Raw genomic sequence first — 26885 nt, forward strand, 5'->3', positions numbered from 1 at the left:
GACTATTGTGTCTATGTGTTTAAACAAAAATCTTTTAAAGTATACTGTTGACATGCCCAGTCTGAAAACTGCACATGTAAAAACTGTGTAAGAGCGTGTGGCTTTGAATGGATGGAACGTCTGAAGCTCCCTCTAGTGGAGCAGGGGCAAACTGCAGCGAAACGGACAACCACTGAGCTTACCATCCAGCTCCTCGTCGGTCGTCAGCTCGTCATTGGAGCAAATGCTCAATACGTTCACTAGCATCTCAGTCACTGTAAAAGAGAAAGAATAAAACATATTTTAGTCTCACTTATTTTTAATAAACCACATCATTAGTACTCATGTCTGTGCAAGTGGAGGGTGTAAAACTTGAGCTGTTCTGGTTCACCGGATCAACTCTGCCACACACACACACACACACACACACACACACACACACACACACACACACACACACACACACACACACACACACACACACACACACACAGAGTTAGCAGTGCCCGTCAGTGACCTTGTGAGGAATGGTTGTGTGCAGCAGGGTCACACCTAAATTGAGGTTCCTGGAGGGGGTGTGTCAGTCATACATATGTGTGATTAATTGGCACAAATGTGTCACAGCTTAATCCCAGGAAAGCTTCAAAGCAACCGAGACCTCCGCAACACCAGGCACTACTAATGTCTAGCAGTTTAATACTTTCATGGACTTCTACTTATCTGCAATTTACTTTATACAGACATGCATATATAGCGCTCAAAACTACTGATTATACTCCTGCTTCAGATAAGGAGCTGCAGCTCATCTGCAAATGGTTCAAAACAGCTGGAGCTCATCTTCTGACCAAGAAAGCAGGGAGCAAAATACCATAGTGTTGGCTTCTTTCCACCGGCTGCAGAAGAATTTAGAAATCAATACATCATTTTGGTTATTGCTTATTGGGTGCAGCCTTGGAGCATATTTATGAATTGTTGTGTCTACGTTATGACTTAAAGCCCACCAGCCTGGCCGCCCACCATCTATCGTTTCACTTAAGATCAAAGGAGACCGAGCCGCCTTTGCCTCTGGAAAAGTTTCCCATTACTATCAGATTATCCAGCTCACTGGAAACTATCAAACAAAACGTTCAAAAACACACTTATTTTCCAACTTTCCTCCAATTTTTCCTTTTATGCTGTCTTGAGTACGTGTGCCTTCAAAATAAATCTGTAGCACCCTCACGGATTAACGAGCGCACGACGTAGAATCATAAAACAGGGTTTATTCTTGTCTTCACAACCCGTGAGAACTGCTCACGACAGAAGAAAACAACAAAAAAATACCATATCAAAACTCATTCTTGTACTTTGTGTCAGTCAACGAAGATATTAATCACAGATAATAAAACATATAAGTACACAAACCTCGTGAACTGACATCCAGGAGGGGCTAAACAATCCTTAACGATCTTAGTTTTTTCTTCTCCACCTTCTTTCTCCCTTCTTTCTTCACTTATCAACTTTCCGCGTTTCTTTCTCTCTGTGTGGAGCTAACCAGCCGCCGCAGCCCGCATAGCATGTGCATCGGTACAGTGGGCTCGGGTGGAAACACAAGCTACAAACAATTGTACTTTCTATAGTCCACCACTAGGTGGTGCAAAAGAGCAAGTTTAAATATACAGCTCAACGAAAACTTAAATGTAAATACTGTTACACTCCCACCAATCACTTGTGATTTTAAAGGAACAAACTATTAACAATGAAATAATGAATTGCTTATGAATTAAGAAGTATGAACTATATTTTAGGCAGAGTGAGGCTGAGAATCTTCTGCTTCTATCAGAATGACTATCTTCTGAATTGGTCTCTCCAGATGAACAGGTTTGGAGGTACGTTTTCCTTCTTTGTCCAGAGTTGGATCACTTATCAACAATTTCACCTTCCTCACTCTTCCGTCCTTACCAGGGTAAACTTCAATGATCCTTGCCAACTTCCACTGGTTGCGTGGAGTTATCTCATCCTTCAGGAGGACAACATCATCGACCTTAGCATTTCTACGCTCTTTGGTCCACTTCTGTCTACTCTGGAGATTCAACAAATACTCTCTTTTCCACCTTGTCCAGAAAGTGTTGGTGAGGAGTTGAACACGACGCCACCTCTTACGGAGATAAAGATCTTCCTTCACGAACCTTCCTGGAGGTGGGGAGACGATCGTGGACTTCATGGTTAGTATGTGGTTTGGTGTTAAAGGTTCTGGGTTTGATGGATCACACAGTTGGTCAGTAGTCAATGGTCTGCTATTGATAACTGCCATGACTTCATACAGGAACGTCCTTAGAGAGGAGCTGTCGAGTTGTTTGCCTGATTGTTCCAGGATTGATGTGAGTACACTCCTTATGGTGCGGATTTGTCTCTCCCAGACGCCACCCATGTGGCTTGACGCTGGGATGTTCATGAGAAACTCGCAGTCCAGTTTTCCCAGTTTTGCTTGATCCATTTCTTTAAATGCTTCAACAAACTCATTTCTGGTGCCTACAAAGTTCGTGCCTTGATCACACCTTATTTGTCGAACTGTACCTCTGATGGCTATGAATGCACGTAAAGAGTTGATGAGGGAATCTGTAGACAGATCATCAAGCATCTCGAGATGTACTGCTCTGGAGCACATGCAGGTGATTAGCAATCCATAGCGCTTTAACTCCTTGCGGCCTTCCTTGACAAAAAAGGGACCGAAGCAGTCCATCCCACAGTAGGTGAATGGTGGTGCAGTTTCCATCCGGTCCTCCGGGAGGTCTGCCATCTTCTGCTGCTCTGTGGGTCTTCTGAACCTCCTGCATTTTACACATTTATAGATACAGGATGAAACAATCTTACTGCATCCAAGTATCCAAAATCCGTTAGCTCGAAGCTCATTCATAGTGATTCCTCGTCCTTGATGGTAAGTCTTCACGTGATAATGTTTGACGAGTAACGCAGTCACGTGACTGTTTCTTGGCAGGATCACAGGATGCTTGACATCAGGATGCAAGGCAGCATGCATCAAGCGTCCGCCTACCCGAAGAATGCCATGGTCGTCAAGAAATGGACATAACTTGTGTAGCTTGTTGACCCTGTCATTGGTCTGCATCACTTCATGATGTTGTAAGGTTTTTATTTCCTGAGCGAACGCCGCTTCTTGAACCATCCTTATTATTGTTACCTCTGCTTCCTTTCTCTCTTGCAGGGTGACAATGTCACATGACCTCTTGTGATCCTTCACTTCCTTGACATAGCGCTTGAGTCTGGCAACAGCCTTAATCATTCTCAACCAGTCTGAAAACTTGTGTAGCCGATCCAACAGTGACCTTTGTTCTTCTGCTTGTATCTTGTGGACTTGAACCTTCTTGACCTCTGGGTCACTGTTCGATAACTCTCCCACCTTGATTTCACCACTGGTTATGACCTTCTGCCAGAGAAGATCTGGACCTTTGAACCAGTTTGAGGCTACAAGTTGTTTTGCTGTAAGGCCTCTTGAGGCGTGATCTGCTGGATTATCTTCGGAGGTTACATACCACCATTGTGTTGACTCTGTACTTTGTTTGATGCGTTCCACACGGTTTGCAACAAATACATGAAACCTTCTGGCTTCATTACTGATGTATCCGAGTACCACCTTGGAGTCAGTCCAGTACCTTTCTTCTGAGATTTCCACTTCCAATTCCCTTTTCAGCATGTCACTGATGCGAACGGCAACAACGGCAGCCGACAACTCAAGCCGTGGAATAGTTGTGACTTTGGATGGTGGAACTCTCGATCTTCCCATCACCAAGGAGCAGTGAACTTTGCCGGATGGGCTTACTGCCCTCAGGTAAGTGCACATGCCATATCCAGATGCACTCGCATCAGAAAAATGATGAAGCTCATAGTATTGTGGCTTGAAGTTCGGAGGGATGTAGCATCTGCGAATCTTTACCTCTGCAAGGTTTCCCAGTTCACGCAGCCAGGACTCCCACTGGGGACGAAGGCTATCAGGTAAGGCTTCATCCCAACTGAGCTTGTCTCGGCACATTTGTTGCAAAATTTGTTTTCCTAGCAAAATGAAAGGTGACACGAACCCAAATGGATCGAACACAGAGGCAACTGTAGATAATACTCCTCTTCGGGTGAGTGGATTTTCCTTGACAACCACTCGGAACTGGAATTGATCTGATTCCACGCACCATTGTACGCCAAGTGCTCTTTCCATATGCACTGCCTCAAATGCTATATCAAGGTCCTTGGCAACCGCAGCACATTCTTCCTTTGGAAGCGAAGCTAAAACTCGGGTGCTGTTTGAGACAAACTTGTGCAGCCGAAGGTTGCCCGTGCTGCACAATTTGCGTGCTTCGTTGACAAGCTGTATTGCTTGATCTTCAGTGTCGACACTTGCTAGTCCATCATCAACATAGAAGTTGGTTTTGATGAACTTGATGGTTTCTTCATTAAAACTTCCTTCTCCTTCAGCTGCAAGGTGCTTGAGACCATAGTTGGCGCAACCTGGAGACGATGCTGCACCGAATAGGTGTACCTTCATTCGGTAGACTGTGAATGGAGTTTCAAGGTCGCCGTTCTCCCACCACAAGAACCGTAGGTAATCTTGGTCGCAAGCACGCACGTGAAACTGGTGGAACATGCGTTCAATATCACACATGAAGGCCACTGGGCCTTTACGGAAGCGACACAAGACTCCGAGCAGGGTGTTTGTTAGTTCTGGACCAGTCAGAAGATGGTCATTTAGTGAAGTGCCTTGGAACTTAGCAGAGGCATCAAAGACGACGCGAATCCTTCCAGGTTTTTGTGGATGATACACCCCATGGTGTGGGATGTACCAAACTGGTCTTTTGTCAGTGTCTTGGTCTGGAACCTTTTCAGCATCCCCATGGGCTATTATCTCATCCATGAAATTCTTGTAATCCATGTAGTACTGCTTGTTCCTCTTCAGCCTCCTTTCTAAACATTTGAGACGATGAATAGCACATGCCTTGTTATCTGGCAGGTTAGGCCTTTCGCTCTTGAATGGGAGTGGCATCTCAAAATGACCATCCTCCTTGTGCCTAATGCCCTTCTTTATCTTTGTTAGAAATCTGAGATCTTCTTGAGAGACCTTTACATTTTCTGAAGCCTTCTCAACAAAGTCAGATTCCAACATTTTTAGGACCTCTGTAGAAGAGACCGTTTCCCTTATCTGAGTTCTGTAAACATAGTGGACCTTGTTGGTGATGTTTGAATAGGGTTGAACATCAGGCACCACTTGCTTCACAACGACTTGATGACTCACTCCAAAGCCATCTCCATAATCGAGACATGGATTGCCATAACCCACAATACTCCACCCCAGATCAGTCCTTTGTGCGAATGGCTGGGTTTCATTTCCTGACACAACTTCACGAGGAACAAGTGCTTGGGGGCAGTTGTAGCCAATCAGCAGGCCAATATCACAGCTTTGTATTGGAGCAAGCTCATCTGCAATGCATTCAAGATGAGGCCATGCCTTGGCTGTTTGAGGGGTTGGAATGTGATCTCGATTTGCAGGTATGAAGTCTCTTGCATACGTTACAGGTAGGGAAATTGTCTTATTTGAGTAAAACCCTCTTACTTGTAGACCTGAGAGCTTGAAACAGGACACAACTGTGTTTCTTGAAGACATGGTGGTAAGCCTTAGCTGAGCTGATTCGCCTTTTATATGCAGAGCTCGTGCCGTTTCTTCAAGAATAAAGGTCGTGTCGCTCTGCGTATCAAGAAGCGCGTACACGAGAACTTCGCGCTCTGGCTCACCTTCAGCTGACACCCATACTGGAACAATGGAGGAGGTGTGAGTGTCATCAACATTCTGTGCGACTCTGTTAGATGTTGCTTCACTTGTTGTTGGTGTGAAACTGTTGTCTTGTGAAGCGTCTGGGTTTCTTTGTCTTGTGCTGTCACTGTTGGTTTGATTTCTCATTGTTCTTTCTTTTCTGGTACGATTGTCATGAAGACATGTTGGATGTTTTTTATCACATGTATCACATGTTGCTCTGCTCTCACAATCCTTAGAATGGTGACCAGACTTCAGGCAGCCAAAACATAACTGCTTGTCTCGAGCAAAGTTTAACCTCTCATCAATGCTTTCACTCATGAACTTCCTACACTTAAGCAGGCTGTGACCTGACTTCTCACAGTACATACAACTAGTACTGACAGATCTTTCATTTGAGTTAGTTGCCAGTACCTTCGCTCCATGGCTTCTGTTCTTTGGTGTTTTTGCTCCTTCAATTTCACTTGATTTCAGAGTGAAAAGAGATGTTATGGGATTACAGGCAATTTTGGCTTCTCGTGAGATGAAATCCACAAATTGGCTGAAGGTTGGAAAGGTGTGGCTCTCCTCTTGCACTTCCATAACCTTTCTGTTCCACCGTGAAATGAGCCAATCTGGGAGTTTTGCAAGCATCCTTTGGTTTTCATTGCAGTCATTGAGCACTTCAAGGCCCTTCATTTGTGATATGGCAGTCTTGCAGCAGCAGAGGAAGTCAGCAAACGCTTGAAGTTCCATACTGCTCTTAGAGCTTATCTTGGGCCATGCATCAAGTTTATCTCTATAGGCCTTGGCTACAAGGAAGGGATTGCCATACCTCTCTTCGAGAACTGTCCATGCTGCATAATATGCTGACTCTGTGCCAAGCGGAAAGTATCCTTCTATTGCCTTCCTTGCAGGTCCACTTACATACTTTCTCAGGTAATAAGTCTTCTCTTCAACTGGTATATTTTTTCTGCCGATTAGAGTCTGAAAGGAAATCTTCCAATCATTATATCTAATAGGATCACCGCTGAATATTGTTGGCTCTGGTGCTGGAAGACGACTTACACTGAGAGACTCTGCAAATGCCTTGACCAGGTCTGTTGTATTCACTTCTTGTTGGAGTGTCACATTTTGTGGGGAAGGACACCGGTTGAAATGTGAGTCATTGTTTCCAGACTTGACTTCATGTTTCTTGTCAGAGCTGTGATGAAGTAGGCTGTATATTTCTTCATTTGAGCATTCACCTTGTTCATACACCTGTTGTCGAGCCCTTGCTGCATTTAGCCTTTTTACTGTCTCAAGTCGCTCCACTTCTCTGCGCTTAGCTTCTAGAGCTCTCTGTCTTTGTGCTATTTCTGTTTCTTGTCTTTCAATTTCCTTCATATGAGTTTCTTGTTCAAGCAGAACTTGCAGCGCAGCTTCATTTGCTGCAACTTCAGCAGCTGCATCTTGTCTTTTATCCGAGAGCCTGCTGGAGTGTCTAGTGGAAACTCTTGAACGAGAGGAGAGCTTAGTGTTGTCTGACCTTACACTTATCCTGTCTGAGGCTACTAACTTAGATATAGACTCAGTCTCCCTCAAGCATTCATCTCCTTGAACTTCAGCTCTACTTGGGCACCTTGCTAGTGCTCCGATAATTGTCTTTGTTATGGCTTCACACGCGTCCATTTTCCGTCTTGTATCATTATCTGGAGATTCAATGTGTCTCAACTCTACATAGGCAGCATTCACATCTTTAGAAGCACTTGAAACCTTGGAGACATGTTCCTGTAGCAGACCCTTTGAGCACTGACCATCTATGGCTCCTTTGGCATCCTTAACAACAGCTTTCCACTTCTCATAGCGCACACTGAAACGATATGCAGCCTTCCTTTTGTGCTCATCGTGCAGTTCTTGGCCCTTTTCCGTCAGCGTACGGACTCTTTGGCTCCTTTGTGCCCTTTGTGAGGTAGTAGAGACATCATCAGCTGTGCCTTTTGCTGCTTGTAATTCTTCATCTGCAGGAAGTTGTTCCACGTCACCATCTTCATTAACTTCTGGATTAGCCTCGAACTCTGCCATTGTTGGAGTTTATTTTATTATTTACTCTTAAATTAACCTTAAGTGCAGGATTGACTGCAGCAGCCTGAATTTGATTTGGTAAGGAGGAGTAAATGAATATTGGTCTTATTTGAACTGACTGTTGTGATCTTAAAACACAGTAATTATTGCAACTCTTTAAATCACGTCTTTACCAAGCCATTAATATTGTATCTTCTGGCACTTACTTAAACACAGTGAATGCACATTGCACAGATTACTTATCACAACATCAAATTAATACTGTATAAATATCAGTCACTCAAGCGGTAGAAATGTAACAATGAGAAAATATTCAAGTCCTTTGCTTTGCTCCTCAATACTGAGAAGCTGGTTTTAATTCCTTTAACAGTCAATTTTTTGTAAGTAACTCAAGTAAGTCCTTTAACTGGGGCGACATTTATTTTGGGGGCACCTGAACCTTCCTGCGATGGCTGTGTCCTTGTTGTGCATAGCCGTGACTGACCGTGGCGCCTCTGCTACCTGTTGTCGGCACCGTCCTTTCATCTACCCGCGCGGAGCAGAAGAGTTCTCACTGTAGCACCCTCACGGATTAACGAGCGCACGACGTAGAATCATAAAACAGGGTTTATTCTTGTCTTCACAACCCGTGAGAACTCGTGAACTGACATCCAGGAGGGGCTAAACAATCCTTAACGATCTTAGTTTTTTCTTCTCCACCTTCTTTCTCCCTTCTTTCTTCACTTATCAACTTTCCGCGTTTCTTTCTCTCTGTGTGGAGCTAACCAGCCGCCGCAGCCCGCATAGCATGTGCCTCGGTACAGTGGGCTCGGGTGGAAACACAAGCTACAAACAATTGTACTTTCTATAGTCCACCACTAGGTGGTGCAAAAGAGCAAGTTTAAATATACAGCTCAACGAAAACTTAAATGTAAATACTGTTACAAAATCCTTCATCCTAACCTCTGCCTCTAAATATATGAACTGCAACGTGATCGTGTACACATCACATTTTTCAAGGCCGTTTTCAGTAGCAACAAGAGCTGCTTTTACTCGTTGCTAGAATAAACTGAAGGTAGTGGATGCGTGCATGCACACTCACCCTTCTCACCAACAAAGGGCAAGGACCAGGTGAAGACATCCATGAAGTTGGGCAGCCAGTAAGGGTGAGGTGAGCAGTTGAACTGTCGTATGTTCATCACATTGTTCTCGTACTTCAGCACCGCCGCTGGGGGAGGAAAAACAGTAAGGCGATTGTTAACGTGAGTCCAAATTCGGAATATTAAATAAAAATGAAATCCTGCTTTCTTTCCAGTCTACAGAAAAAACAAGATGAATAGCTGCAACTAAACATTCCTTCAAACTGTTTTCGAGATGTGTCTCTCCACGTTTAACAAGATAATGAGCTTTGCGAGTATTATGGGATGTAGGAATCCTAAAGGTGTGGTTTTCAATACTGTCAAAAAAAACAAAACAAAACAGGAACTATGTACAGAGATGTTGTGTTCGGGGGGGGAAAAAGGCAGGTGAGCTCAGTGAGCTGTGAAAGATGGTACTGTGAGCAAGAAAAAAAAAATCACTTCGGTTTAGTCCTGTTGATAAAGGAGAGCCAGCCAAAAAAGGGCAAAGCTGTGAGTACTATGGAGAAAACCAACCAAGCCTATAAAGGAAATTTTGATGTATGATTTTATGACACATTGAGGATTTATGTTGATAAAAAAGCCCTGAGCTCTGACTGTGGTCCAGGACCTTAATGAGATTCAATCCTGTTCCCAACCACCACTTATAGCCATCACTGTCATGATGGCTCTACATTTGTTCTGAGGAGAACGGCCCTTAAAGTACTCAGCTGAGGAGCTAATGAGATACATACAGAAGAAACAAACCAAGCAATCACTGGGAGCACAGCAACACTCCTAATAAAATTAGAAGAAGGTGACAAATGTATTCTTTACAAGTCATTTTTTTTCTTTAGATGGTGTAAGAAAGCATTTTGGGAGGGACCTTAACATTTCTTCTCAACCTCCTGAGACCCTGCGCCCACATATGAGGACATTACATTTCAGCTTTGCAGCACAAATATCCAGGAGGAATTAAAAATGCAGCGCAAACAGGAGCTCAGGTCTCAGGAGGTTGAAAGAAAAAAAAAAAGAAACAACAAATTTATTTAATGCTGAGATTTAATGTTAAAAGTCTCTCACTGTTCCTGGTTAATGATTCATCAGCTGCAGGTGCTGTGTGGAGGTGTGATTAAACAAAACCACTGACAACTACGGAGCGCCATTTGCCCAAAAAGGGAAAAAAAAAAAAAGTGGACAAAACTGTCATCCACATCAAGACTGAATCCTGGATGTTGCTCAACATTTTGTCAAACGCTGTCAGTCAACCTCTGGTGATGATGGCAAATAAAATGGTTTAGAACAAAACTACCTACACAAAGACTCAAAGGCTGATTTTTTTTATCACTTTAAGGTGATATCTACACAGGCTGCATTTGCCAATCTCTCACGTTGACAGAAGGACTCATTTAAATGCAAAAGTACAAACTGTTTTTTTTTTTTGGTAAATGAAAGTTAGCAAACTGTACGAGCATCTAAAATGAAGGTAACTGCTGTTTGGAGAAACTAAAAAAAGAAAAAGAAAAGAACCAATCCCCAATTTCCCTCCTCTGGAACATTTCCTCAGCACATTGATTATTGCCCCCCCCCCCCCAGTTGGTGAAACTCGTCTGCCATTTAAAAGGATCAGCTGCATGAATAAAATCTGAGAAACACCTGGCTCAGCATTTGGGCTCCACGAGGTTGAGCACTTTTCATTCGTTAGCAGAAAAAAAAATCTCTGTTGAGGAGGGAAGGACAGAGCAGAACATGAGTGCGATCTGTTATTGCATTCTTGGTTTACAGGCAATCTGACTTATATATGAACCCATAAACTGTAACTGTTTAATCCTACTGATTTCCATTTTAAGAGCAGTTAAAATATGCACGATATGCTTGAAAGAAAGCAAAACAAGTCGACCTGCTTTATAAATTTACCTCTGCATCAATATGATGTTGTTTACATGTTCATTTTTTATTATTATTATTATTATTATGAGCTAATACTACTTCCATGAGAATATTTACAAAAATCTACATTTGCATAAAAAGAAAAAATCCACACACCGTGGCTTTCAATTACTCAGTTATGTTAATAATTTAAGAGTGACTCCAGTGGGTGTGGTAAAGCTGGTGCTCACAGTGAGGGCGGGGAAAGGGCAGCAGAACAAAAACATCTAAACAAATAAGCTGCGTGTCGGGCCAGCAGCTGCTTTTCAAAACAAACAAAAAAAAAGACTATAGAGCTGGCACAGAATGAGGAATTTCATATGAATTTGCCAGATTAGTGTTAAAAATAATAATGATGAGGTGGTACATAAAGTCACTACATTTCAAAGCTCAGGATGTTTCTGCTTGTGCCATATTCAGTACATTTTCCAGTATATTTCTCAGTTTATTTTACAGAATGCCTCATTATAACCGTGGTCTATGCGCGCACAGATACCACCTCTCAAACACTGGCCACAGTATGCCCCAGGTGACCTCGCCTATGATTAGACTGTGTTAACGTGGGCGTGGAGGAAAACACGGGAGCTGCCAAACATAAATATATCCATGCTGTATATAGCAGTCTCAGATTCTCTAATACACAAGGCCAGTCTGGTGGCCCAGATCTGAGGAAAGCAGATACCGTGGCAGGGTCACCATGGGGGACTTTCCTGCGTCGGCCCCTCTCAGATTCAAGAATAGCAAGTCATCAAACCCGGCATCCAAGCAGCTTTAACCTGAGGCACATCGCAATTCAGGTCAGAAATCATTCTGCTTGGCAGAAATTGAGCATAGCGCCTGTGTGTGTGTATGCTCACAGTGCAGTATGCACTGAAAGTGGTGCCCGAGTAATGCTTAAACACCCATAAGTCCCAGGCTGCACAAATGAACACAACACAAACTTTCCTGCAGGGGAACATCCACATACTCGTATAATTAATGTGACATTATTATCAATATCAGCCAAACACTACTACCCGCTCCAATAAGAACAGCCCTGCTTTTCGCCGGCATGCTCCACTCCGATGGAGCTGTGGGTGTTTATCCTTGTGCGTTGGCGTGCATGAAAGCAATCGCACACGTGGGCAGCCGTTGCATAAACATCACATACTGCATAAACATCGTTGAGGCACTTGATTGAATGCAGCCATGGAAGCCCAGAGGGAAAAAGGCAGAGCGGGGGAGAAGGTCAGCTCCCCTGTTGTCGCTCCTTCAAATCAGATTCCCTTTAAAGGAGCAGAGACACCCGGCAACCTCCCTCGTACAAAACAAACACGCTTGTTGAGGGTGCAAGCAGTTCAGGGCTCACTCTGCCTCCTTTTTTTTTTCCCTTCCCTTCTCCCCCCAAATACAAAAGGCATTAGAGACAAATATATAAGTCTGCACCCTCATCTGCACATGAAGGTGACATCAGCAGCACTTTGTTTGCCTATCACTATAAATTACACAACTATAAGCAGCTTTTTCATACAGTAGGAAGCCGCTTCACTTGCACGTACCAGCTGAGAGTTGTGTCCACTGCGAGATCATACTGCGTGACAGCCACTAGAGGGCTCTGCTGCTCTGACGGTGGATAACAGAGCAGCTGAGGGCAAGACTGCTGCAATGGTAACACATATTGCGAGGAGACGCCCGCTCATTAATTATTCATAAGGGAGTGCCTCTGGCCGGTTTCCCCGGCAACGAAGACTGTTAAATCTGCTTTGAGACCAGGGGGAGATTCCCACTGTCCTTCCGACACTTGGTGCTGACTACATATTTGTCTCTAATGCCTCTTGTATAAAGTTGCACCGGGTTAGGATTCCACGCCGGGCATTTAGAAGCTGACGCCACACGCATGGATCGCAGGCACTGAACAGATTTCAAAGCAGTCATTTAGACATGAGACAGCTGTTACTAATCACAATGTCCTCGGCAATGCTCGCCTACCATTTCACGTCAAAGTGACTGCTGTGTAACAGGTCTATGCTGGTCACGTCCACCTGAAGAATTAGCAAATGATTTGGAGTTCGTTTATCTTTAATAAACTAAACTGCAAACTAAAACTGCGCCTCATTTACAGCAACCTACTGGACCTGCTGCACTTTACTGCCTCTAATCTGTGCACGAACAGAACTGCCTTACAACACATCGGCCAGGACTCAAAAGCAGAGGCAAGCACCACAATGCTTTTAGTGCAGGGGAGCCTGCGATGTTGCCACTCGCTGTCCTACTTTTCAGTTAGCATTTTATGTAACTAAATTCAAGGTGATGACAAAGGGGTACTTTTTGATTTCAAATATTTCTGTTTTTAAAAAAAAAAAAAAAAAAAGTTAATTCAAAGTACAGTTAATGACTCTTAAATGAAACTTTTAACCTGTAACTCACGGCCTTTCTTGGTAAAACGGATAGCCAGTTTCAAATCAATAAGTACATTGGGCACTCTTACCACTACTTTATTCAAGGCTGGAAACCCTTCATACCACTCCTGGAGGAAGGAAATGGTAAAAATAAAAAAAAAAGTGACCCCTGTCGAGTATGACCTTTGAGTAAACCAAACTGATGTCTGGCTCTTTTCATTTGGCAGCAGTGCTTCCTCTCTCTCCCCCTCTCTGTGTTTTTAAATTATTCTTTTAAGTTTGTGCTCCATCAATCCATTCCTGTTTCCACCTCATCATCAAACAACACCACAAGAGAGGAAACAATCATATAAGGTTTAACTGGAGCAAGACCAATGTTTCGCTGTCCCAGGGGTGAGGTAAAAGTTTCCCTTGAACAGCTCGGGCACCACCGCTGTCATTTAGCCTTTATTCAGTCTAAGAAGCATAACCATTAGGACTGAGTCGCTGATTTTCTCGACCAGTCAATAATGATGCAGCACAAAGCACTCCCTTAATACAAAACCGCAAGCAATCTCCAAAGTGTACAACTGCCAACTACACCCACTTCCTCTACCCTACTCCATCTCTGCTTCTCTCTCTCTCTCTCTCTCCCTCCCCACTGCAGTCGCTTCCGGAGCCAAACCGTGAGAGATCAAACAGTGAAAACTGCTAAATCACTGCTGCTGAGTTTTCATTTCACACAGTCTCCCTGCCATCTCACAAGTGTGCGTGTCACTTTTTTTTTTTTTATTTTACTGAAAGGTTGAAGGGGTCAGATCGGTGATGGACAGCTGGTCAATGCCTGGCAATCACTGAAAAAAAAAGATGAAGGAGGGCTGGTGTGGCATCTTAAGCTGGACTTTACAGGATTAAATCCTCATTCATGTGTTCGGTGGTCTGACTAGGCTACAAGTTCAGTTTACTTCTGGCAAAGGAGCCTGTTTGTGTTGCCTCAGATAGCTTCCACCTCCTCTTCGCTGACAGGAGGTATCCTTCTCTTCTTTTTTACCCCCACATGGACCGGTAACACTGGTTAATCCTTCCACCCCACCCCCACCCCCACCCCCCCAACACAGGATTGATGGGAACTGCTGATGCCTCCTCCCTCCTCTTTAAAATTTATGTGCCCACTCGTTTGGCCATCAATCACAGAGCGATTGCTCAGTGTGCGTGGAGCTCCAGCATGAAGCTAAGAGCAGAGCAATTCATTACAGGGGCTTTTCTTCTACCAATGAATCCCACCCACAGCTCTCGTTAAGAGCATCAACAGGAATGTGGGATTGTTTCATGGAATTGTGTAACTGTGGTGAAAAAGAAAAAAAAGAAAAAAAAAACACCAAGTGAATAGAAACTAAGTCATTTGTTGAAATGGTAATGTTGATGCTGAAGTGTTAATATGAAATCTATTTTTTTTCTGCCTTTGGGATCTGCTCCCTTTCCCCACTCATATTTGTAAAGTTGGAAAAAATCTTGACAGTGATTTGGAACTGTCCGTCTAATCCAGCTGCATCTAGCGCCACCAACAGGCGGAGGTTAGAGGAGTGTTTATGCACAGACTTCAAATAACAGCTTAGGGACAGTTTTCATCTTATGACACCAACTTTCATTGATTTGTTTTTTTTTTTTTTTTTACGGCCAGTGAGGACTGAAAGACTTTGACGGGCCACTTTTTGTTTCTGGAAACTCTTCACGAAAACGATGTCCAAGCCTCTCAAAAGTTATTGTATAGATTTTTTAAATTTAATGCAAATGCAGCAAGGCCATTTCACAGCAATGCTTTCTTCAATCCAAACCAACCCTGCCACACGGAGAAGATAAATGAATAAAAAAAAACTAAATAAAATGAACACACATACTGTGAGGGTGCTCCTCAATAAGCAAAAAGGCATTCTGCCTAATATCAATAAGTCATTCTTATGTCTGGTAATTTGCTGCAACGAGCAAAAGCATTTTTATTTTATTAATATTTTTTATATTAACAGTGCTTACAGCTCAGCTTTTAACATGATTAGATCAAATTTCCATTGCAACTGTGCTCTACTGAACTGCGTGGCTGCTTTCATTACTGCTTGTAGCTACATTGAGAAAATAAATGTAGTCAAAGTGAAAAGTGTTCTTTCTTTTTCAACAGACAGTAACTGTTGACAGAAATTTAAAAAAAGAGAAGCATGTACTCATGCTGGGGAAGATGTATTTGTGTGCCTAAACAACACAAAGCAGTCTTTTCTTTCTGATAACCACTCGTGCCCTGGGTGGTATTTTAATCAGCTGAAGGTCCGCCATTTACATCTAAAAGGAGAGTTCAGACAAAATTGGAAAAAATAATAGATATTTTGACTGTTCCGTTACGAGCGCTGAGGACTAAATGATTTTCCAAGCAATCGGTTGCCAGGACTTAAAAAAAACATGCGCCTGACATCACTTTGTTTGTTTGTATTGTGCTGTGTTGACTGTGAGCCATAGGAAGATTAGTTGGCATGGAGCAAATAGGTTTCTAATAATAAACAAAGGCGTATTGTTGCACTGCTTCTTCCCCATCTTTATTGTGCAGGGAAGGAGGCATGCTCTGAAAAAGTAAACAAATACAGAATCATGTCAGATAGCACAAACAGGACAGCCCTCAGTCCGGTGTGGAATATGCACCGCGGTAATGTGGCATTTCATCAAAAAAGAGGAATTGCAAAACAGCGTGAACTAGCACCACCACTCTTTCCTTCCCATTTCCATTTCCCGTGGCTTTTTTTTTTTTTTTTTTGCCCACCGGTGTCACCGCTCCAAACGTGTCCGCACAGTTAAAGCAGATACTGTCTGTTCTCTGAGGGAAAAGTGCTGACTCACAGCACAAAGGCAAGCCTATCTCGGCGCGCGGGCACTGCAGCGCAGCATAGGGCGTCACTAGGTGCCAAGTGATGCGGCACCAGGCCACCTCATTTCACACCAGCTCCCTCCCCGAAATCTACCCGAGTAAAAATCAGTGTTGCACTTTTCTGAACACTGAAAAAACAGTGTGAACCAACTTTTGGGTACTACTGACTCGAGCTGCACATAAATATTACAAAGCCAGCACCTTTTAAAGCGCCAAACACAAACAGGTGCTTTATACCAGCAATCCAAGATACTTTATAAAGAACAGTTTTATATGAAATGTAAGCTTCTTTTGACGTGTGTTCTTATTAAGTGAGAGTGGCCTACGTGACTGAGAAGCTAAGGACACTCCAGATTCATTAGGTGGTGACTTTTGAATCACAAGGTAGGCCCACCCTAAAGTATACAGTGCTTTATATTGCTTTGTTTTTTTTTTTAACTCTAACAGGCACTATAATTTCCAAATTGAACAATCACTGTAGAACATTTCTAGTACAAACCCCCCAACCCACGCGCCCACCCCCAAAAAGATCATATTGTTATTAATTACATCTACAATCTTCCTGCAGGGATTTTATTATACCCTAACAAAAGGATTCGGGGGTGTCTCATTGCTGTCATTCAATCTGACACCAACAACTTTTCAACCTGGATCACCTTCACAGTCAATGTTACATATTGCCTTAGGCAAGACATAAAATGACAATCTGGTATTCGAGCTACAAAAGACTGATGACAGATTCCTTGTTCTTACCTTTGTTGTTGTAGACGTCTAGATAATTCGGTGCTGAGAAGATGGTGATAAGCGACGGGAAGCCAGTGGTCTGACTCTTTCTGTACATGCGGTATCTGTTAAGTTTCAATGAGAAACATCAGTTAACATTTCAGCTGTTCATTCACAGATTACTCAGCTGCATAACTCTTGAGATTTGATTAGCAGTGATAGTTTTTATGGCCTAATACTTTACTGTGGCTTTGCCTCAGGAGGGTAAATCCCTGTGTTGAAGTCCTGAGTTTTGCATAGTCTGATGCAACTAGTAGCTACTGATGATGGTGAATGCTACATATTTATATTTAGAGTGAACTAAAGCTTCAGGTTCTAACTTAGACAAGTTATTTGCTAGACCATAGACTCCAGACATTAAAAAAAATATATATATATGCATAAACACTGCATATTGCAAATTACACCTAAATGGAAACCATTAGGTTAATGATGTGTGGTCTGAGATGTCTTGGGGCGGCTATCTCAGCTGAGGGGCAGGGTGTCCCATGTGACCATCCTGTGGGAGTGCAATGATAAACAACTTTGCGGCTGTGCCTCCCACTGTCTTAACCTCGCTCAGAGGAAGATCGGCTTGACACATCCACCCACCTGCCTGCCAGTTTAAAAAAAAAAAAAAAAAACTTTTCAAAGAGGCTTTCCAGCTCTTTTTGTAGAAATCCTGTTGTGGCAAAAAAAAAAAAAAAAAAAAAAAAAATCGTTGGGTAGTTAAAGTTGTAAAGCGCTGTATATGTCTGGATGTGAAGTAAACAACAGTTCAAACTTTTTAAACCACACCAAGAGCTGCATGAATCATTATTGTCGCATCACATCTGGCCAACTCATTTTCATTTCTTGGATTAACATGGCTCCGCTCAAAGATCAGACTGCACTGAACTTGCTCTCCAGACAGACCGGATCAAACCCCTAGGTACCAGGGAGGCTTTTCATTTAATACCCTAGTCTGAATCACTCTGCTGCGTGACAGTGGAATGGGGAAAAGACAAAATACCACAGCACTCACCCAGCATCCTGTGCTTCGTGGGCCCGGATGATAGATAATAAGTTATTGTGTTGTAGAAAGTCACAGACTGCAGGGTAGCTGTTGAATAAAAGAGGTATTTAGTTTAATAACACCAAGAAAAATCACAGAAAAACCAAGAAAGGACAATCAATAGAAATAACTAAATAAGTCATGGGTGTTATTGATTGTGCTCAGAGAAACAGTGGCAAAGCAACACCAAGTTCGAGCTAAATTTGCTCTAAAACCAACTGCACATTGAATACAAATACATCATTTCAAAAGATTACCTTTAAAGGTTTTCAAATTCATCTGAAACTTTAAGCAGGCCCTTTCATTTCTAAAACGCCAGCACTGTTCTGAGCAAAAGTATGGTAACTCATAGTTCAAATACTAACCACTAATAATACACTTAATTATCAAGCAAGATTTCAGAATGTAAGAGGAGCGCGATCCTTTTATTTTAGAATGAAACGTCAAGTATGGGCTGATACACAGCAGACTACTTTCAGGAATAAAAGTGGGTTATTGTTAGATGCTGTTTCACGCCCAAGCTGATCTTTTCTGCTTGTGAGCAGCATGACCAAAAACCTCACTGCCAACATACTACAGTACAATGAGGCTTCAGAGATCTCCTCAGCAGTTTTCTGTCCCTCCAGCACCAGCTTCCACTGGTTATCCTTTAAAAAAGAAATTATTTTGAGCAAAGAAAAGAAAAACAACTGGAAAAAAACCCCCAAAACCCTGATCTCATTATAAGTGTTCTCTAAAACGGCCTTACCGTCAAACATCTGAGAGGAGCTTCAACCACACACACACACACACACACACACACACACACACACACACACACACACACACACACACACACACACACACACACACACACACACACACACACACACACCAGAAACAACAAATAAAAATATGAAATAAAACCCCAGCAGATGCCAGGGTTTGTGAATCTTGGGATTCTTTGAAATGAACAAAGTGAGTGACAACGAACAATAAATGAGTGACACCGACGCCTAATATGTGAAACACTTGAATGTGGGAGGATTTCTTCAACGATATTAGGGGCGAAATTCAAGAGGTTCCTCCCTCACCCCTCCCTGGCCATGATGCACATAAAATTTCAAGGCACTTTACAGCCTTGTGTGAGCCAGAGAGACGTATTAAACGAGAGCATTCCGGATATCATTTGTGGCGTTAAAAGGACGGGGCCCTTTCCTGTGGCGTTTGTGTGATCTCCCTGTGCTAAGAGCTCCGGCTTCCCCCTGCTATCAAAAACTACGATGATTCTCCTGTTATTGTGCCCTTGACCAAGTCTTACAGCTGCAGCTGGTCGCAAGGCGCCGCACAACACCTGCCCACTTCTCCTACTCCTTAGGATGGGTTAAATGCGTAAAAAAAGAGTCACTTCCAAATGTTTGTCAGTCTGCTCAGAACCCCTGACTCTCTGAGCCTGTCTCTACATCCCAGTTAGTTTTTGCCCGTTTTTATTCAACCCAGTTATGTAAAGAAAAAAAAAACAAAAACCAGAAGAGTGCACCCAGAATCCACGAACACCCCTGAACACTCAAATCTTTGTGTTTCAATGAAATAATACCAAGTTCTTGAATAAAATACAGGTTGGCTTTTAAACTACGTCCTGTAGATCCTAGCTCAACACCTCTGCTTGACAATGAACACCACCCACACGCTGCAATCAAAACCAAACGAGACATTTTTCTCAGCAACTGCCGCACGACGAAACCTGCTGATTTTAAAATAGCTTTTTAGACTTCTCTGTAATCAACACGAAGCACCGCTGAGGTTTCATGACGCCTCTGATAAGCCGTGTGGAGCTCTGTTCAAGTGCGATCCCTAGAAAAGCATTTTTGCATTTCCTACTGTAGAGTCCTTTTGAGACATGCTCATTAAGTACATTTATATAAGCAAATATTAATCTGATTGGTTGTTTTTGGATATATTACTCCACACTTGGTGCAGAGATTAATTATTAAAAGCGAAGGCGTTAGGAGAAATTTAATCGACAATCCTGGTGCGTGTAGACATAACAATCCATTCATTCTGCTGGGAGTCAAGTGAAAGGAGCGAGCAGATGCCAAGAAGGAATTAAAAATGCAAGGAGTTTGTTTCTCTTTACAGGGGGACAAGAAATTAGAAATAAATGTTTTATTTTTCACTTGATTTCCTGCAGCAGATGTAGATGCGTGCCATATGCTGCTGTTTGGTAGTCAGGATACATTTTGGCCTAATTTGTCTTTTGGCAGTTTGCGTTCTGAGATTAGACCGTCTCCCATCTGCCCAACAACAGGGCACAGATGTTAATGAGCTCTGTGGATATTAAGAGATGTACAAGAAATTACTTCATCATGTGCTATATATGCATCTTTTACTCATTCACTTTAGGCGGATGCATACGCACCACTGAGTGGAGGCGTCTGTAAAAAGCAGCCATATTTCAAAACGTGCAATTTCATGCCTGAATAACGTTTGTAAAAGTGTTACGAGCGTGCCTGTGGCAAGACAGAAGCAGCAAAGAAGCCAATGTTTTTTTTTGTTTTTGTTTTTTTTTTTTTTATGGGGAGGGGTGTTGAGGTGGCTCGCTTTCTGTCTGGCTAAACCCATCTCATAAATCCCAAAACCCAGTGTGATGCCAATTAATGGCCATCCTAATGGGCAGATGGAGTGGGGGGGACAACGATGAAAGCAAGACTCCGGAGGAATTCTGACCAGACGGCAGAAGGTTATCTGGGATGCTGATGATGAACACAAACATGTGACGATCAAATCCATCAGTGAGGTGAAAAGGCCGCATAGCTCGCATCTCGGGTCAGTTAAATGACAACATGAGTGAGGAACACAGAACCACTTGTGGATCTGCAATATTGTGGTTCATATAAACTAAGCTAAAGAGACAATCGGGTAAAATATGCTCTCAAATCCACAACAGCAGCATCATGGACATTAAAATACTATTAAAATCAGTAGTTATAAAACACCTGCTATCAAAAAAATAAATAAATAAAATCAAATGAGAAAATGCTTATCAGGAGCCTGAGGACATCTCTAACTACTTCTGCTGTCTGCCAGAGGAATGCCAGGGTGAAGCAAGCATCACTCAGGCCATAATGAGTGGAGGGAGTGCCGAGCGCATTTAGAAACAGGGCTGTGCCTCGTGGTAATGTGCCAGTTCATTACATTTTGTGACAGTGCAAGCTGCTTGCTCCAAGCATTTCCTCTGTTTGTTTAGTTACTCGGCTCAATTGAAGGTAATGTGCGTTACATTCACACACACACACACACACACACACACACACACACACACACACACACACACACACACACACACACACACACACACACACACACACACACACACACACAGTCTGAGGAGGAGTCTTTGAGATTCCTCAATCGCACGGCACGGTCCAACAACCGCCTCACAGCTGAGACGCTGCAGACGCACGGACGTTATGAGACGAGAACAGAGCAGTGGAGTTTCACGATGGCTTTCTGATGATTATCCTCCTTCAAGTTCAAATATTTTGGGTTTTTTAAAAAAAAAAACTAAACAAAACTACAGAAACTAGACTCCCACATAAAGTAAAAAAATAATCAGATTTTTTAGTTTTCCTAAGCACAATCAGAGCACCAAATCCTCCTGAAACACCGAGAACAAGATCTTGCTTTCAATTCCAGTTTCCTAACATAAAACAATGTTGGCTTGCACATGGAATTTAACTCTGTAAACTAAAACAGCTTTCCTTCTGACAGTTACTTGGAATCCCGACAGTTTAAATAAATAAATAAATACATCACATTACTGTAGTTTAAGACAGAACAAACTCACCTGTAGAAATAGGAGCAGCCTCGCACTGTGTTGTGTGTGAAGTGCTCCTGGCTCTTCTCATTCCCAAAATCCTCCAGGGGGTCGGACCACAGCAGATCGCACATTGGACCGTATGCCGGAGGCTCTTTGAATCTGTCTAGCTGTGGAAGGGAAGAAGTCAGGACTCCTTGTCAGTGTGTCCGAGCAGATGTGAAACACGGAGTCTTCACACCGCTGCAGAGAAACCGCTTCATCTGCGAAAGCCGACCTGGCGACTGTAGCGGCGATCATAATTAAGTAACATGTCTGAAGAGGGGATTTTAAATGGTATTCAAGGTAATACAATATGGATGACGTGTCAAAAGACAGCACTCATCTTTTAGGGAAGGCCTGGGAGAAGGAAAAAAAAAAAAACTTGCAAAAACTGGCAGCCATTCTTTTCAAGCACTGAGCATAAATGGCTTTGCTTTCAGGCAAGGATAGCTCTTTCTCCAACAAAAGCTTGTGGATTACTGGATGGGTAGCATGATGGACACTTCAATAGAGAAAATTCTATTATGCATGCCCTCTGATTGCAGCCACAAAATCCATTTGGAATTATTGAATTAGTCTGAAAGCTGGATCTGACTCTTCAACATTTTTTAATCAGAGGTAGGACCAGACTGCTGCATACAATCCTCCCGCGTCCAAGTCTGCAGACAGATCTGGAAGCATAACTTCACTCACTGCAAGCAATGTTATTATCACAGCGTGTCATGCTAAAAAAAACAAAAAAAAACACCGCTATTTTACTCATTAACCTGACTGAATGGGGAAAATACATGAAGCAGAGAGAAAAGGGGAGAAAATGAAAGCAAATCAAGACACATACTTTCCTGATGTCATCAAGATTTGTGATTTCTGGAGATAGTCCTCCGTGTACACACAGGAACTGCTGGTTCATAAGTGCAGCCAGGGGAAGGCAGTCAAAGGCGTCCATACATGCGTCATACACCCTCTCTGAATACTTAATTCTACCTGTCATGGGAAGAAAAGGGGGAGGGAGAACAGAATATGCCAAGTCAAACAACGGCGCTCTCATACATCAGGGAAGTGCATTAGACTCGGACGGAAAGGCTCTCCGTAGTTCCAAAAACTTCCCTTTTGTTGGGTTGCGTTGGGGTTTTTTTTCCCACTATCCCGTCTTGAGTCCAACAGAAATAGTTCTGACATGTATAAATATCAAGACTGAATCCTGTAACAGGCCAGAGTGGACTTCTAAGTGAACGTTTGAGGTCAGCGGCTGAACTGGACTCATAATAAACAGCTTTTCAGAAAGGATAACTCAATTTTCCTCCTCCTCTGTGCAGAGCTTCAGAGACCAACTCACTAATATCAAAGGTGACGCATTAAGTGCAGACGCGTTACTTACATTCTTGCTTAAATGTGAAATACTCTGTTAAATGTCGACATTCGTGATTCCCACGCAGCAAAAACAGTGTTTTGGGGTAAAGGATCTTTAAGGCCCACAAATACAGCACACACTGAAACAGAGACGAACAGAAAAAAAAAAGCAGGAAACTGTTAGACTGTCATCTTTCCTAAGGCTGGAAACAAAAACCATCAAGACAGATTGCGTCGCTTTCATAGAGTGGGTATAATAAAAGCAGGTCTGCTTATTATAAAACATTTATGCAGGACATTTTTTAGGCTCATAGCGCACTCCAATAAAATATTGGAGTGTGCCATATATATATATATATATATATATTTTATTATTAAAAGAATGTTTCAGGACATATGCACATAAGCAAATTTCAAACTCCCAGATTAAATATCTGTATATTGCTTTATTTTAAAAATCTCTCAATCTTTTTCTCTCTATATATCTAACTCTAAGCCTCACTGTGACATTTGCTTTCCAGGCCGCATTTGAAATTATTACAAAAGCCTATTACCACTACAATATCTGCAGCCTGATTTGATCTATGCTGAGAGAAAGCTATTAATAAACGCAGCTTCAGTCGAGCACATGGCATGTGTCACACTTGATTAGGCCCTGGTGAGGACAAAAACAAATATACAGACTCACTTCAATACTGAAATACCCTCTGTCAACGTAGTCCCCCAGGAAAAGGTAGCGCGTGGATGCTGGTGATCCTCCTACTTCAAACAGCTTCATCAGGTCAAAGAACTGCCCGTGGATGTCTCCGCAAACTGGAAAAAAAGCACAAAAAAAAAAAGATTTTGTCGCAGATGCTCAATTAAAAAATATGAAAAGACACAAACTCTAAACCATAAATATTAAAAAAAAAAAGAAGAAACTAAAAGGCGATTAAAGTGCAACGTTAAATTAAATATTCGAAGTTCGAAGTGAAAATAGTCCAGCTGTCATAAGGAGGAGTTATAAGATCTGATGACCACACGTAGGAGTGATTTCCTGTGATGTTCTGTGGTACATTGTGGTAGCATGACTCTTTAGCTGGACACGCTCCTGTGGCTGTCCAGCACAAGATGGAGAGGGTGTGAAAGATTTTCCAATATTGACTGTAACTTGGACAGCATCCTCCTTTCTGAAACCGCTGTCAGAGCTCCACACCCACAGTGTTACTGGCCTTCCAGATCAGTTTGTTGAGTCTGTTGGTGCTGTCCTCCAGTCCTACTACATTTAAAAAACAAAACAAAAAAAAAACAAACTACAAACTACCCAGAGCGCCCATAAGTACAAGGTGTTAAATACCAAAAGGCAAGGACTCATGAAACATGACCACTGCAGGCTGATGAGTCAAGATTGGGTCAAGAAATACACGAAGGCAGACATTTCAGAGGTTTTAAGGCAAATGAAAAGAGAGTAACTGCTGCTGATGGACAGCGTGTACACAGCGCTGAAGTTGGTCATCTCTTGATGGCCCTATGTTTTCTTATTCCAGGCATTGCACTGTTTGGTTAGCCAGCGCAAGCCTCAAAAATGCCCAAATAAGGATCTCTGGACACATTTTGGAGGCTGAGCTGCTCCCAAATAATTAAAAAAAAAAAACCCGACATGCTCCATGGAAAGAAGTCTCGTAGCTATTATTGAAAATACCGAAAACAACTTGAAAAGCCAAATATGTCATTCTTTACTGTCAGTATTTGTTACACATGCTCTAAAAACTCAGAGTAAACATGAGCTTGAAAAAACTCTCTTTATAATTTGTTAGACCCAGTTTAACACGCATAATCATATTTCCCCTGAGGATCACAAAACTCACTTTTATATTGTTAAACTTTCAGGTTTGATTGAAAGCATTATAATAAAATGAATCCCAAGGATTATGACTTGCCTAGTAACACACAGTATTTATACTGGAGTAAGCATGGAGTAAGCCCATGCTTACTCCAAAAAAAAAACACAAATAAAAATTATGGCAAATAAGAACAAAGAAAGAAAAATTGTGATTCACACCCAGTAAGACAAACAGGAAATGGTCCAAACAAGCTTTTACGTAGGATAGATTTTTAATCAAAACCTGATAAACTTGTTAAAGTGCATTTGCTATACTTCATAGCATTTTCTTCATAAAGTCTCTGTCCAGTATGGAAAAGAATCACAAGAACTGAGAGTCCCTTTTCCATGCGTTGCTTTTCCATCACATCCTCTTTCAATCTCTTTATAACCTTGAGGTGTTTCAGCTGGCTTGTGAGACTTAATTTGAACACAGCGACCTTTTGCCAAATAAACTAACATTTCACTGAACTGAAACCACTGGAAACCTTTCAGCTGTGTCCATTTTTAACTTTCCACTTGTTGACTGCGACTACAAACCTGTCTTGTCTTAGTAAATATTAACAGACAATTACAAAGTACATGCCTTCAGTACAATTCAGCTACTTCCAAGAAAAAGAAAAAAAAAAAAGAAAAAAAAAAAGAGGATTTACCAGGTTTTCTGCATCAGATTCTCATCTAAGACACAACTATTGACAAATGCAGTCTGATTAAGGTAACAACACAGTAAACACACACAGAGAAACTACGTACAGCGAGGGCTGGACTCTAATTTAGTAATTTATAGAACCTCCTGCAACAACCTCCATCAGACCGCTCTACCAACCTGCTTCAGTTCATCACAATTTCAGGGTCGACATGGCACAGATTTGCAGTTTGGGTTATAATACCAGGATCTTTTTTGTGCAGTTTGGGTCATTGACACTGCTGAATCACCCACCTCTCCTGAGCTATTGTCTTCTTTACTTCAGCCAAACAGGGAAACACAGTCAGCCAATGGTGTTGCTGGACTGACCCAAGTGGTTGTGTAGTGGAATAAATAACTACCCGAAATAACCTCCGGGGGGCATTTTACCAAGATACTGAGTGGCAAGACTTCCTAGAAGGAGTGTGATTTTATATGTAAAAGGTCAAAGGTGAACTTCAATGTGACATCTTAATGTTCTGCTAAAACTATTCAGTCCATTAATCAACTCCACAGCTCAGGAACAGAAGGGGAGATTGTGACTATAGTTCAAATGTGGTCAGACACTGAAATGGTGACACAAATCTTTGATGCCCACTTACTCAATTCCTCAATTCCTCCAAAATTTTCGTGACCTATGTAAGGCGGTGTAATTATTCTCCAAATTACAGGTTTGGCTAATACTTTACCCACAGTTAGGTTTTTAAAGGAGTAGGATGAATATGAAAAAAACTGGGTGGGGGGGGGGTGGGGGGTGGGGGGGGGCGGCGGCAACTTTTTACAAATGTCACAATCATTTAATTATTGGATCATCAGCTTAAAACAAAAAAAACCCACTTCATTATTCTGGTGTGTTTCCCGTTCACGAGACCAGCATGCTTTAACCAACACAGCTCTACATGACTTATCGCATAGGCAATGTGTTGACATGATGGTAATTAGCATTTAGTTAGATATGCACATTCTTTACATATATGCCCTTCCCACAAACATTAAAAAAAAAGCACCATCTCAAAAGGTATTGTGAAATGGAACAGCTGATATGAGAGTGTGATATGAGACTCCATACTTTGGTCTAATCTTAAGAACCACATCCCTCCTGATGCATCTGGGCAGATAGACTTATAAAATGCAACCTGACTGGCTGGTAGAGGTATACAACAGCAAGATGGGAATTCTAGTTTTGGAAAACTGCGGTTTCCTTATTGGGAAATTTCTAGTGTTTTTTTCC

The 26885-nt window shown here is 42.2% G+C and overlaps 1 protein-coding gene across 6 annotated transcripts in view; it reads right to left on the minus strand.

Annotated features, from left to right (window-relative positions):
- LOC115775057 (serine/threonine-protein phosphatase 2B catalytic subunit alpha isoform) overlaps positions 1-26885 on the minus strand; it is a 77870-nt gene that overhangs the window by 13251 nt on the left and 37734 nt on the right. For all 6 annotated transcript variants that reach the window (XM_030722500.1, XM_030722504.1, XM_030722501.1 and 3 more), the window contains exons 3-10: positions 23797-23921; positions 23137-23248; positions 22597-22742; positions 21747-21886; positions 17891-17968; positions 16858-16952; positions 8895-9020; positions 183-254 (exon numbers count right to left, since the gene is read on the minus strand). In XM_030722500.1, the coding sequence (XP_030578360.1) occupies positions 183-254; positions 8895-9020; positions 16858-16952; positions 17891-17968; positions 21747-21886; positions 22597-22742; positions 23137-23248; positions 23797-23921 (894 nt within the window). The remainder of the gene's footprint in view (positions 1-182; positions 255-8894; positions 9021-16857; positions 16953-17890; positions 17969-21746; positions 21887-22596; positions 22743-23136; positions 23249-23796; positions 23922-26885) is intronic.

The sequence above is a fragment of the Archocentrus centrarchus genome (genome assembly GCF_007364275.1).
Source record: "Archocentrus centrarchus isolate MPI-CPG fArcCen1 chromosome 18 unlocalized genomic scaffold, fArcCen1 scaffold_23_ctg1, whole genome shotgun sequence".
Lineage (NCBI taxonomy): Eukaryota > Metazoa > Chordata > Actinopteri > Cichliformes > Cichlidae > Archocentrus > Archocentrus centrarchus.